At 42.2% G+C, this 14100-nt stretch overlaps 1 protein-coding gene across 2 annotated transcripts in view; it reads left to right on the plus strand.

Moving 5' to 3' along the window:
* The window catches only part of LOC309564847 (uncharacterized protein), a 155518-nt gene that overhangs the window by 110595 nt on the left and 30823 nt on the right, over positions 1 to 14100 (plus strand). Inside the window, exon 2 of one of the 2 annotated variants that reach the window (XM_082269532.1) lies at positions 11995 to 12238. The exons of the other annotated variant lie outside the window; for it this stretch is intronic. Coding sequence (XP_082125658.1) covers positions 11996 to 12238 — 243 coding nt within the window. The 5' untranslated portion in view covers position 11995. The remainder of the gene's footprint in view (positions 1 to 11994; positions 12239 to 14100) is intronic. 2 annotated transcript variants of the gene reach the window in all.

A 14100-nucleotide genomic window follows, 5' to 3' on the forward strand; every position in this document is an offset into this window, starting at 1 on the left:
TTCCCTTGGCTACTGTGCCGCTATACCATAGATGCACTTTTCCCTTGGCCACTGTGCCGTTATACCATAGATGCACTTTTCCCTTGGCTACTGTGCCGCTATACCATAGATGCACTTTTCCCTTGGCCACTGTGCCGCTATACCATAGATGCACTTTTCCCTTGGCTACTGTGCCGCTATACCATAGATGCACTTTTCCCTTGGCCACTGTGCCGCTATGCCATAGATGCACTTTTCCCTTGGCCACTGTGCCGCTATGCCATAGATGCACTTTTCCCTTGGCCACTGTGCCGCTATGCCATAGATGCACTTTTCCCTTGGCCACTGTGCCGCTATACCATAGATGCACTTTTCCCTTGGCTACTGTGCCGCTATACCATAGATGCACTTTTCCCTTGGCTACTGTGCCGCTATACCATAGATGCACTTTTCTTGTATTGATATAATGTGATTTTTGTTTGCTGCACAATCTGTTTTTTTGTACAAATATGTTACGTGTTTTTATCAATATGTTATTTATTATTATTATTATTATTATTATTATTATTATTAATATATATTTTTTACAAAATTATTTTTATACTCGAATAGTGCCTAAAAAGTCCCCAAACCCTTAAGGGAATTCCTTAGTTGTACTTTCACTAAAGGGAAGTGGCACAAATGTAAGCTGAGAATCTCTTTTCATATTCGCCTAAAGTAGTGTGCATAGACACATTGGATAACACTATTTAGCTTGTAGGAGCAGAAAATAAAAATGCTCAGAGCTTCTAGGAGCTTAAAAAACTGCTAGTGTGCATAGAGCCTAAGTTTCTTTTGGATAGAGGGGGGGGGTTCACAAGAGGCAGATTCCGTTCAAATCGGCTCACAGATCACTGATCAGAGGGGAGGGGATGATAGGTCCATGTCCTGCTCAGTATCCACAGAGCAGACACAAACAGAGCCCGCTCTGCTCTATGGGTGACTGGAAGTAAACAGATCCTGCTACACGTTTACACCCAACTAACCTCCGATCCGCTCCACCTAAACTTAAAAGAAGGGTAGGTGGGTGTAAACAGAAAAAAGTCAGTTTACCCCGCCTGTCCATGGGAATAAACTGACCTTTCGTTCAGGTTCAGATAGACAGGGCCCACTCTCCTTTATGGGACGCCAGAAGTAAATGGGACTCTGATGTCCCTTTACAGCTGACTACCTAACATAAAACTGCAAATATGAGAAGAAATAATGAAAAACGCATAATAAAAAAATAAATGCAAATACAAATAAAAATAACTGGATGTAAGGATAATAATAATAATAATAATAATAATAAAAAAATAAAAAAATATGTGTGTGTGTATATATATATATATATATATATATATATATATATATATATATATATATATATATATATATATATATATTACACAAAAAAAAAAAAAAAAAACGCACAGACTGATTACACTATTGTGTGTACCTCCAACTCCTCATTCAAGCCCCAGGGGCCAGGGACCCAAATTTAAATATCCAAAAGGTCTCCCTCTTATATAAGAGGGAGAATCTCTCATTGTCAGTCAAGGTGCCTTTAGGGATGGATTCTATAGCCATTACCTCAAACGCCTTAAGATCTTTTTTGTGGACTTATAGGAAGTGGCGGTGGACGCTATGTTTATCGCACCCTTTGTGGATTAACCTCCGGTGTTCACCTATCCGGGTTTGCATGGTTCTTATAGTCCGTCCAACATATAATAAATTACATGGGCACTTCAAAACGTACACCACATAATCAGTGGAGCACATGATGAACAGCTTAATCTGGTATTCCCTGCCTGGCCCATCACAGATCGTGGTCCGTCCATGTTTAATGAACTGGCATGTTAGACAGCCCCTCTTCCTGCATTGGAATACCCCTGTTCGATTGTCAAAGAAAGTTCTAATGTCCGATAGGGGGCCAGTCGTTGTACTCTTGAGTTTGCTTGGTGCCAGAATGTTTCTTTACCATTCTGGCCCTGCGAAAGGTGATCTGAGGTGTAAGTGGTAAAATGGGAGCCAATCTCTGATCTAATTTGAGAATGTTAAAGTTTTTCTTTATAATTTTACCCATTTTAAAGAGAATTGGTCATTGAAGGTTGTGATAAACGTAATGTCATTGGTGTTCTTATTTAACGCTACAGATCCCTTGGGACTGCCCCCCTACTTAGAAAGCACTCCATAGGAGCACACTGAACCCCTTGATCACCCCTGGTGTTAACCCCATCCTTGCCAGTGTCATTTATACAGTAACAGTGCAAAAATGCACTGGTCACTGTATTGGTGTCACTGGTCCCCAAAAGTAGCACTTGGTGTCAGATTTTTCTGCCGCAATGTCGCAGTCCCGCTAAATATCGCTGATCGCCGCCATTACTAGTAAAAACAATAAAAAAAAAAAATAAAGTCCATAAATGTATCCCATAGTTTGTAGACGCTATAACTTTTGCGCAAACAAAACAATCTACACTTATTAGGGTTTTTTTTTTTTTTTTTTTACCTAAAATATGTAACAGAATAAATATTGGCCTAAATTGAGGGGGGAAAAAATGTCATTTTTGACATTTTTTTTTTTATTGGGTAGGTTTTTTATAGTAAAGGAAAAAAAAAAAATATATATATAATATATATAATTTATTAGTGTGTGTTTTATTATAATTTTTTTTTTTTTTTTTTGAGAATGTGAGTTTTGATGACATGATGATCTAACACTTTGCTTGTAAAGTCATTTGTGTTTAACATCAATTTTCATAACAGAATTGCAAAACAATTTAAATTTTTTTTTTGTACTTTTATAAATACCTGTCCTTTGGAATAACCTGATGCTAAAAACCCCTTGGGGATTTTTTTTTTTTTCCGTTAAGGTAAAAACATTTTACCTTTAGAACAATTTTAAAATGAACTTTGGTCAATCAGGGTGCGTCCACAATAAAAATTAATAAATTAACATTTACCTTTGCATACTTTTCATCCCCAGTTCAGTGCCTGATAGAGGCGACAGCTGCCAGGCTTGAGTCTCTTAGACCTCAGGCACACAGAGCTGGAAAAAAAGTTGACTGTTACAGGTGTTGAGCTGCTTTTTTTATTTTTTTATTTTTTTTTTTTGTGTAAGCCTGTGTTCATGCACAAATAGTCATTTACAGACTGAAAAAAAAAAGAAAAAAACACGCGTTTGAGAGTAGCTGAAAAGCAGAAAGCATACGTCTAGCGTTTGAGTGTTAATGCACCCCAATATTCAAAATTATTATTGGCCAATGGAATGCATTAACACTCAACCACTAGACGCACCTAAATGTGTGTGCAGTATGCGGCTTTTGCTGCATGTTTTAGGCAGCTTTTTCCTGCCAGGAGTTTTGGCATTTAAGGGGGCTTAAATATCTTGTGTGCATGAGGCCTAATGTGATGGCAGGGAGAATGAAGTTAGCCCGGTGTAACAATCAGTTTTCAGAAAATAATTTGGTTGCTGTGCCATGAGAAGGTCATCCAGTGCCCGGGGTGGGAAAAAAAAAAAAAACATCCAGTGCCTGTAAGTTCTGTTTGCATCTCATTTTATGTATAAAAAAATGCTTCAATATCTTAAAGCAATTGTAAAGGAACAATTTTTATAAAAAAAAAAAAAACACACGGTCCTATGTTCCTCGGAATTATTCTATAGGACAGCTGTGTCATTTTATAGTCATCATGCTTCTGAGAAACGTAAGGACTTGTGAGCTATCACCTTGTTTGCAAATGAATAGTTAAAGAACTTGAAGGGAAAAACCTTCTTAAAGCGGAGTTCCACCCAAAAGTGGAACTTCCGCTTTAGGGAGTCCTGACCCCCTGACATGCCACATTTGGCATGTCATTTTTTGGGGGGGGGAGCGGGTACCGAGTTTTGAGAGGTACCCGCTCCCACTTCCGCTCGGAGCGCCGCGGCGCCCTGAACGGAAGTTCTCCTCTCCCCCTCCCTCCCTGCAATCTTCTGGGACACGTCAGAGGTCCCAGAAGATTGCCGGCCAATCACGGCGCGCAGCGCGACTCGCGCATGCGCAGTGGGTACCCGGCTGTGAAGCCACAAACTGTGACAGCCGGGTGCCCACAGCAGTGATGCCGGCGCCGAGGGAGAGGATCAAGGCTTCGGGCGGCCGCATCGCTGGACCGTTGGACAGGTGAGTAAATGGCTGGAACTCCGCTTTAACAAACACTATAAAGATTTTGTCTTACTGTAAAGAGTCCTTAGAGTTAAGTGGGGTACACACTAGTCGTACGATTTTCGGCTAGTGTGTACACAACTTTCAGCAGCCGATGCCGAAATTTTCAACGAAAAAAAACAGAGGGACAAACACCAAAATTTTTATCGTCCGTCCCCAGCACAGCCAATTTCTCATTTCACCCTTCCAGGACGGCCTACATATGAGAGATTGTGGCTCCACCCTACAGGAAACACAACTAATTTGCAGCTGTTAAAAATGTCCCACCCATACCTTGATCTTCAGTTCAGTTGTGTTTCCAACCTACTTCGGAACGTTTGTTTTTTTTTCTTGACCTGAAGGCAAATGACTGTCTGATAGGTAACCCTGTAAGGCAGGTACGGACGGCCTCTGGGTGGTTCCTCCCTATCTGTGTCCTTTGACAAGGAGCTTACAGGTCCCCAAACATGCCAGGTAGTCGGTTACCTTAATGAGAAGGTCCCTCCATACCTGAAGTCCGTCCTGCTGTCTCTGCAGGAAGAGTCTCCTCCATTGCTCCCCTGTTGCTGGAAGCGGTAAGGATTTGTATTTCCCGCCAAGCGAGTGCGCCTCAAGCCTCGCTTTGAAGACCGGAAGTTCCGGTCAAGAGGAGGAGCGAGTGGAACCGTAAAGAAGCTCAAGATGGAGGGGACGCCGGACCCTCGAGTAATCATGGCAGACTCTCCGGCTTCTAAGGGGCTGAAACACCCCAAAGAGACAAGAACAACCGCACATCCCATAGAGGAAAAAGCGGCGGTGCAGGTGGCTGCAGGGAGTTCAGAGAAACCGGGTAAGTGATTATAGCGGTGATGGGGCCGACTGCTGTCTATAGCTTTAGGACAGACATGCCTTTTTTCCCTGATTAGCTGCCGCAGTGTTAAACAAATGTCTATTGTACACTGTTACGAACCTCAGCGTAAAAAGGAATGAAACCGCCGTTTAGTGGATGTACCACCTTTGCAGTATGTACAAATTACCCCTGTAGCACACCAGCATACGAATAATCATCCAAAGAGGGCCCCAAACAATCGAACGTCTATATAATAAATCCCCCTCCAAAAACGAGACAAAGCTCAAAGTTGAGGGTAAAACAGGAACAACATTTATTGGAAGAACACAGCACACTTTTATACAGAATTTGGAACATCCTTCCCCCAACAACCGCTTTCCCATTGGTCAATTGCACATTACCTGCAGTTCCCCATAAGGTCCTCACCAGCCATGCAAATGAGTGCTTGAAAATGAGTCAGCAGTGATTGGTCAGACAGCTTGACCAGAAGGACTGCCATGTGCAAGGAGACAGAAGCCCCAGGGGGCAATCAATGTACACAATAGTCAAGACACCGAACAATGGTTCCCTAACGAGCCCTCAATACACATTACTCTGAGTGTCAATACATCCCTTAGTAGACAACAGGTGAGGTCATTAGCACACCTGACAATAGGTGAATGGAAAGCCACCTCAGACCAAAAGCAACATTGTTTAGACAGCCCGTCTCCACATTGAACTTCCTGTAATGACCATATTAGGAGTTGACTTCCTGTTCAGAGACCTCATGGCAAATGGGAACAAAAATCTTCATATTACAAGGGAGACATTATTCCTGAATATGACTGTCCCATTTGTAGTAGTCCAAACCATATTTTCAGTGTTCACCACCCTCCTGGTCACCCTGCATCCATAACAGATGCAGGGTGACTTAAACATAAGAAAGCCACACAAGGCTGGACATAGTGCCTCCCAACCTCTTTAAAGGAATTTGGGGTCCACAACCCCCATGCCCAAAGTGACTCCTGTCACATACACATATGTTTTTCTTTCTATTTTGTGCACAGGTCTTCCCTCAACCTAAGAGTTCACTGTCGGACCCCCCATCTAATCCAAGCACTGGCATGTCTAAGAAGTGCGGTAATTGTGGGGACAGGCTGTCTAGATCTTACACAAAGCCATTTTGCCATGCATGTATTAATAAGCTGGCAGGGCAGGAAGCATCTGTTTTAATGAAGGACTACAGCAGCTACCCCTCAGACCCCTACGCAGAGGAAAACTCCAGGGATAGTCTATCCTCCCAGGATAGTGTTTGGTCTAAAACCTGACCTTCATCTCTCCTGTCGGGGTCCCAACCCATCTGGACGATATGTTGATCTTTGCAAGATCAGCAAAGCAGGCCACAGCAGACACCCAAAGAGCTATTTCAGTTCTACAGACGTTGGGGTGGCTTATAGATGTGGAAAAATCTTCAATAGAGCCAGCACAGGTCCAAGTATATCTGGGGTACCAGATTCCAGAGTGAAAAAAACTTTTTCTCCCAAAAGAAAAGGTGGAAAAGGTGGTTTCGGCGGTGAAAAATGTCTGTTCTATACAGATAAGTCAGGCCTCATCCAATTACAGGGAGCTGAAGGCAGTGGAAGTAGCCATAAAAGCGTTCGAAAGGGACATCTTAAGAAAAGAAGTCCAGATTCATTCAGACAATGCTACAACAGTAGCTTACCTGAATCATCAGGGAGGGACCAGGTCAGACACCCTGTTAAGGATAGCCCTGGAGACTCTAGGCTGGGCAGAAAAGAGAGTCATCTCCCTGTCAGCGGTGCACATAAAAGGGAAGGACAACTGGGAAGCGGACTTCCTCAGTCGCCATTCCATCAAGCAGACAGTGTGGGAACTGAATCCCAGAATATTTCATCTTCTAGTTCAAAAGTTTTGTCAGACGGAGGTAGATATGTTTGCCACTTGGCAAAACAAAAAAGTAAGCCAGTTCTTCTCCCTGACTCAACAAAAGGACATGTTGGGCTTGGATGCTCTGGCACAGCCGTGGCACTTCAAACTAGCGTATACAGTACATTTCCTCCTCAAAAATCTGATTCCAAGAGTTCTACAGAAACTCAGTGGATGTCCGGAATTACGTCTCATCTTGATTGCTCCTTGGTGGCCAAAGAAGACGTGGTTCGCGACTCTAATATACCTGTCAGTTACAGCCCCTTGGAAACTCCCAGAGATTCCGGACCTGTTACTACAGGGACCATTTATTCACCCCAGACCACAATATTTTCAATTAACAGCCTGGGTAGTGAGCGCCAAATGCTAAAAGAAAAAGGGACCGGGTCATTGATGCCCTCCACCTAAGTAGGAAGACGGTGACAAGGAAAATGTATTCCAAAATTTGGAAAAAATTTTGTACTTGGCAGAGTCAGAAGAATAATTCCTCTGCCTCGATCCCGGTGATCCTGGATTTTTTTCCAGGATGGGGTAGATAAGGGGGTGGCAGTTAACACCCTTAGAGTACAAGTAGCAGCACTTTCTGTTTTTTTTTAGATAAAAGCCTGGCAAAGGAACCTTTTAATTAAAAGATTTTTGATAGCACGGGGAAGAGCTACCCCGACTAATAGAGCTAGTTTCCCAGCGTGGAATTTAACCCAGTTACTAGAGTCATTATTTAGTGAACCCTTTGAACCTTTGGATAAGGTTACCCTAAATATTTTGACCATTGTTAGTTTTTCTGTTGCCAATTACCACAGCCAGAAGAGTGGGAGATTTACAAAGTTTGTCCATAAAAGAGCCCTTTATGCTAATTCTCCAAGACAGAGTGATTCTTAGACCAGATCCCTTGTATCTACCCAAGGTAGTTTCTTCTTTTCACAGGAAGCAAGAGATGGTCCTGCCATCATTTTGTGAAAAGCCTAGGTGTGCAAAGGAATGAAAATTCCATTGCTTGGATTTAAGAAGGTGTCTTCTCACCTATTTAGAAAGGACCAAAGGATTTAGGCGATCTAGTCACCTGTTGGTTCTACATTCTGGACCAAGAAAGGGATTGCAAGCATCAAAACCTTTGATTTCTAGGTGGATCAGGCAAGCCATTAGTATGTCTTAGAAGGTGTCAGGTAGTTCCCACACCAGCAAACTTAAAGGCACATTCTACAAGGGGCATGGCAACATCCTGGGCCAAAAGAGCAGGAGCCTCCTGGGAGCATATCCGCCATTCAGCCACCTGGTCCAGTCAAGATACCTTCCTAAAGCACTATCGTGTGGATGTCCTGTCGCAGCAAGATCTTGCCTTTGGTAGAAAGGTCTTACAGGTAGTGGTCCTGCCCTAAGGTAGGCCAGTATGGATTCCTTTATTATCCTCTCATATGTAGGCCGTCCTGGAAGGGTGAAATGAGAAAACTTACCGTTAGTTTACCGGTAACGGTCTTTCTATGAACCCTTCCAGGACGGCCAGCCTACTTCCCGCCCGGAGGTGGTGGTGAGTTTAAAAAAAAAAAAAGTGTGTGTATGTAATTGTTAGTTATTGAATAACTGTGTCCCTTGAAAGTTCGGTTGGAAAGTTACTTTTCTATTACTGAAGCTCAAGGTATGGGTGGGACCTTTTTAACAGCTGCAAATTAGTTGTGTTTCCTGTAGGGTGGAGCCACAATCTCTCATATGTAGGCCGTCCTGGAAGGGTTCATAGACCGTTACCGGTAAACTAATGGTAAGTTTTTCGTTTAATGTGTATGCAGTATGTCCGCAAAAAAGTGGATAAAAAAGACCACACATGATCTGAAGTTGCTGACAACCCAGAAGTCTAGGAACCAACGTTCCAAAAAAAAAAATTGGACGAGAAATTTCTTTTTGCACTGTCAACTAAAAACGGTTATGACCGCTGAGCATGAGAGAGAAAAATCGGAGGATATTTTGTCCGATTTTCGTCAAGTGTGTACAAGCATTTAGGCTAAAGCCCCGTACACACGATCAGAATATCATTCAAAAAAGCACCAATTTGAAGCTGTCGTATGATAATCTGATTATTGGTGCACAGCTTTCGTCCGAAAAATTTCCGAAGGGACAACACAAATTTTTCTTGTATGATACCAGATCGTACAAGTTTCGTCCAAAAATACAATACAAATACATTACTTCCTAATTTTTATTCTGTCGTAGGAGAATTTTCATACTTTTGTAACCTATTCCTTTTCGATAGAAACTAGCATAAAAAAAAAAAAGCGTGAATAAAGACAATTATTCGTCCGATAATTTCATCGTCTGTACTAGGCTTTAGTGCTTATTGAGGGTGCAGTTGAAGCCACAGTGTGAAAAAAAAAAAGGGGGGGTTCAAACAGTCACAGGGAACTTCTCCCCATACAGCTTACACGGGGGGCAGCGAGGTGGTAACTGCAGCACTGGGAACATTTTACACGTTCCACCCTAAAATCTGGTGGAACATGTAACATGTCTCCAAAGGTGAACTTATTAAGTGACTTTCGTTTGAATGTGACTATGCCCTAATTTATATAAAATATGTGCATAAAACTAATAAAAGTACACCTATGAGGCACAAAGATGGTAATATACTGTGCCAACCTCAATAAAAACTCATATACCAGCAGCAGCTAACACAAATCCTGAATAACCGATCCAAAAAATAGTAAAAATAGGTGTAGTAAAAATAGGTGTAGCGCTAAGTAGGTAACATATATAGTCCTTGTATAGTCCACAGAGAAGGGTGAGTACAGAGACCAGTGATCAGCAAATCTTGACAGTAGTGTTTCAGGGGGCGTGACGACGTCTAGTGATGACGAAACTCGTAGGAGAGCCTGTGACGCTCCACCCCACTGGAGGACGCAGCGGCCATTTTGCTGGTTATCTAGCTAGCTGCTTTATCACATGGAGAGCCTGTTTACTTGATTTGCTTGCAAGTTGCCTGACGTTTTTAATAAATCGTTTGTGATACAAACTGCACCATGAGGAGTCTCTCCCTCTTCTATCTGATCTGAGGTCTGGTACTGCTAATATCTGGTTTTCGACCGAGGACCATGAGGGAGAGCGTTTGCGAGATTTCCTGGCGACAATTATTTGTGCATCTGATTGGCCTTTTGTAATGAGGGTCAGTCTTCTCCGATAAGAGGCTCTGACATTTGGGTGCTGTTGCTGGTGGTAGTCCTTAAATGAAACACTACCTTCAAGATTTGCTGATCACTGGTCTCTGTACTCACCCTTCTCTGTGGACTATACAAGGACTATATATGTTACCTACTTAGCGCTACACCTTTTTACACCTCTAGAGGCACCATATCTATTGACCTAAAAAAAAAAAAAAAAAAAACAATTTTCCTTTCAAGCCCCTTTCAGGGGGAGGAACCGCATGTATTAGGACTTTAATTGTGCCAAAATAGGGGTCAAAACACAATACCAATAAGATCCAAGCTCTTTTATTACAAAGATTTTAAACAGCAATAAAATTTGTAATGAACATCATTGCAAGCCATATCAGCAGCTATTACATAAACTGTGTAGTGAAGGCGTGCTAGATCAATGCGTTTTCACTCATTGTGCTTCTTCAGGATCCATGCCCATATACAAGAATATATGGCTGTATAAATACAATCCTAAACATAAGAAATACCTATAAATTACATACTTGAATATATATTTAATAGCGCAAAAAAACCCCCCCACAGAAGTCATCAAATACCACCAAAAGAAATCTATATTTGTGGGGAATACATACATTTTCTTTTGGGTATAGCATCGCACGACCGCAATTGTTGGTTAAAGCAACGCAGTGTCTTATCTCAAAAATGGCCTGGTCATTAGGGGGTAAAATCTTCCGCTGAACTGGTTAATAACTTTTTTTTTTTTTCCTCCCCTTCTACATTTTGCTGCCATTTAGTATGGTGGTAGGGGCCCTGTTAAGCGGGCCTTTTTACTGCAGAGTCTACTTTAACAATGGGCATGCATAGTCCGATTCGGTGGGGGGGGTGTTTTTTTTTTTTTTTTTTTTCATATGTGCATAGGAAGAATAACTCTCTTGTACATGGAAGCAATTTGCTGATGTTTATACGGAGGATCTTGCTGGCAGACAAATCCTGTGTTAGCTTACACATATACAACAATAAAAAAAAATTATGATGATAGACTTAATTTGCATGCAGAATCACGCGATTCTAGCAAAAAACATGGCTAGTTCTGTGCCAAAATGTGGCACATGAGCTTTTTTGGTGCATTTTTGGAGCAGAGGGAGGGTCATTCAAAAAAATGCACCACAAAATCACGCAAAAAAAAAGCAACATGGCAGCGTTGCTCAGGTGTAAACCAGGCCTAATGCCTCGTACACACGCACCGATTATCGGCCGTCTTTTGTCCAGTGTTGTGTTGGTTGAAATGTGCTCTAGACTGCACACGAATTTTCTCGGCCAACAAAAACCAACTTCAGAAGTGATGTCATGTGATGGTTTACTTTCCGTGTGTTTTTTCTTCTCTGAGCATGCCCAGTCTTGCTCATCAGATCTTTGTCTGCCGAAATCTGTACTGACTGATGGAAAATCGGCTGTTCTGTTGACGGCCAACAAAAATTTTATAGCCTGCACACCAGATTTTGTTCGGCTGAAAAGTAGGAGTCGGTTGTCGAAAGCATCATACTAACAAGCCGAAAATCGGCCGATCGGACGTTGGCCGAAAATTCACGGCCAACTATCGATGCGTGTGTACGAGGCATTAGTGCAGACATGCATCTACACTAAAGTGCGTAAAATGCATTTTCTCAGTCTTTTACAGATTTGAACGCAGTACATGATCACGCATCTGGATGTCCCTTTTAAAAAAAAAAAAAAAAGATATGCTCTATTATGCGTTTGTCTTTGTGCGTAAGCACACACTACCATTTTTTTTTTCCTTCTCATCTAGCTGCCTCTCTTCCAAAATCAGAACACATAGCTAATTTTAGAAATCTGAATTATTATACTCAATATTTTTATACTGTCCAAGATTTATTTAACTGGTCTTTTTTATTTTTCATTGGCACAGGATGGTGGCAGTCAGTACTGTGAAGATGGACAATGGCAAAGTCTCCTGTGAGACCCCTGAGGGAACAGTCATAAATATCAACATTAACCAGCGGTCCTGCATGGACGGCCTGCTGGATGCCATCAAGAATGTCAGACTGGGGAAGAAAGATGGACAAGGGAAGAAAGATGGACAAGGGAAGGAAGATGGACAAGGCAATCAGCCAGCCAGAGAGTCCGCTTCCGTTTTACATCTAGGGATTGGGGTATGAGTACTTCATTGGGTCTTTATTTTCTTTGTTTTGTATGGTAGATTTTAGATTTCAATAGATTTTTATTTGTTTTAAGTGCAAGGTAAAAATACATAAGAAAACAATAGAATAGCATCTGTCAGGATACACAACAACATAGTGCAAGAAAGTTAGCAAGGGACGCAGCCCCCAAGGGAACACATAACAATAACGCATCCCGCTAAGCAACATATAGCCAACCATGTCCCGTACCGAGGCGACCCGAGTCCGGCCCAGGCCCGCTGCCCTTCCCCGGCGCCCCAAAAAGGAAACGCACTGCGCTGAGGGGGGGGCGATCACCAAAGCCCCAACCCACCGCCACCCAACCGGCCCCGGGACATCAAAGCGACCTCAGGGGTATGTCAAATGCATAATATTACAATGGGTAACAATGAGGCCGCAATAAGCGGTGCTAACGAGTTTTAGAAAGGTCCACGGGGGACCATTTCTGTCAGGTGACAGAGCATCAAAGAAAAAGAGGGGTAGAAAAAGAAAGTAAAAAGAAACGGAAAGGGGAAGGGGAGGGAAGGGAGATGATGGGGTCAAGGGTCAATAGGGGTGATCGGTGTCCAGGTCCGCCGCAGGGGGGCAGATTGTATGGTAGATTTTAATGGTAATAAAGCACATTGAAAAAGGGACCTAAGCTAGTCTAAAATGTGTTGAAGGTAACAGCAGCTCTGAAGAATAAGCACCTAGTGGGCCTGATCTTTAAATTGATCTCCTTGGAGCACTGGTGGACCTTAAACCCCAGACTGTACATGAGGCATGAACCTGCAAACAACAAAACTTCATTGGGCCGCAAAAGGTGGCGCTACAAAGTATTAACTTAAGAGGGCTGAATAATTTTGCACACCCAATTTTTCAGTTTTTTATTTGTTAACAAAGTTTGAAATATCCAATACATTTTGTTCCACTTCTTGATTGTGTCCCACTTGTTGTTGATTCTTCACAAAAAATTACAGTTTTATATCTTTATGTTTGAAGCCTGAAATGTGGCAAAAGGTTGCAAAGTTCAAGAGGGCCGAATACTTTCGCAAGGCACTGTACATAAAAAGCAATTGCACCACATCCGAGGTGGTCTAAGCAAAAGGCTTCCTTTTGAAAGAAAACCTGCCAAGACAGCCAATGAGCCCTCTTATGATAAACGGGCACCCCCACTTCTGTAAGTGGGGGGGGGGATGATATACAGTGCATCTGGAAAGTATTCACAGCGCTTCACTTTTTCCACCTTTTTGTTATGTTACAGCTTTATTCCAAAATGGATTGAATTTATTATTTTCCTCAAAATTCTACAAATCATATCCCATAATGAATCCCAAACTGAAAGAAGTTTGTTTGAAATCTTTTGCAAATTTATAAAAACATGAAAAAAATCACATGTGCATAAGTATTCACAACCTTTGCCATGACACTCAAAACTGAGCTCAGGTGTATCCTGTTTCCACTGATCGTCATTGAGATGTTTCTACAACTTGATTGTAGTCCCACCTGGGGTAAATTCAGTTGATTGGACATGATTTGGAAAGACACACTCTTGTCTATAAAAGGTCCCACAGTTAACCATTGGCCACTGAGGACAGAGAAAAGGCGGAAGTGTTAAATAATTTCTTCTCTTCAGTCTTCACAAAAGAATCGGGGAGGCTACACGAACCTAGCTTGTAAGGCCGAACTAAACAACACACCTCAGGAAATACCACCATGGCTAACAGAAGATAGACTTAGAACTAAACTAGAGAAACTTAACATAAATAAATCACCGGGACCGGATGGCTTGCACCCGAGGGTTCTTAAAGAGCTCAGCCAGGTGATTGCCAGACCATTATTCTTGATCTTTAAGG

Source organism: Pelophylax lessonae, assembly GCF_965119305.1.
Source record: "Pelophylax lessonae genome assembly, chromosome: 9".
NCBI lineage: Eukaryota > Metazoa > Chordata > Amphibia > Anura > Ranidae > Pelophylax > Pelophylax lessonae.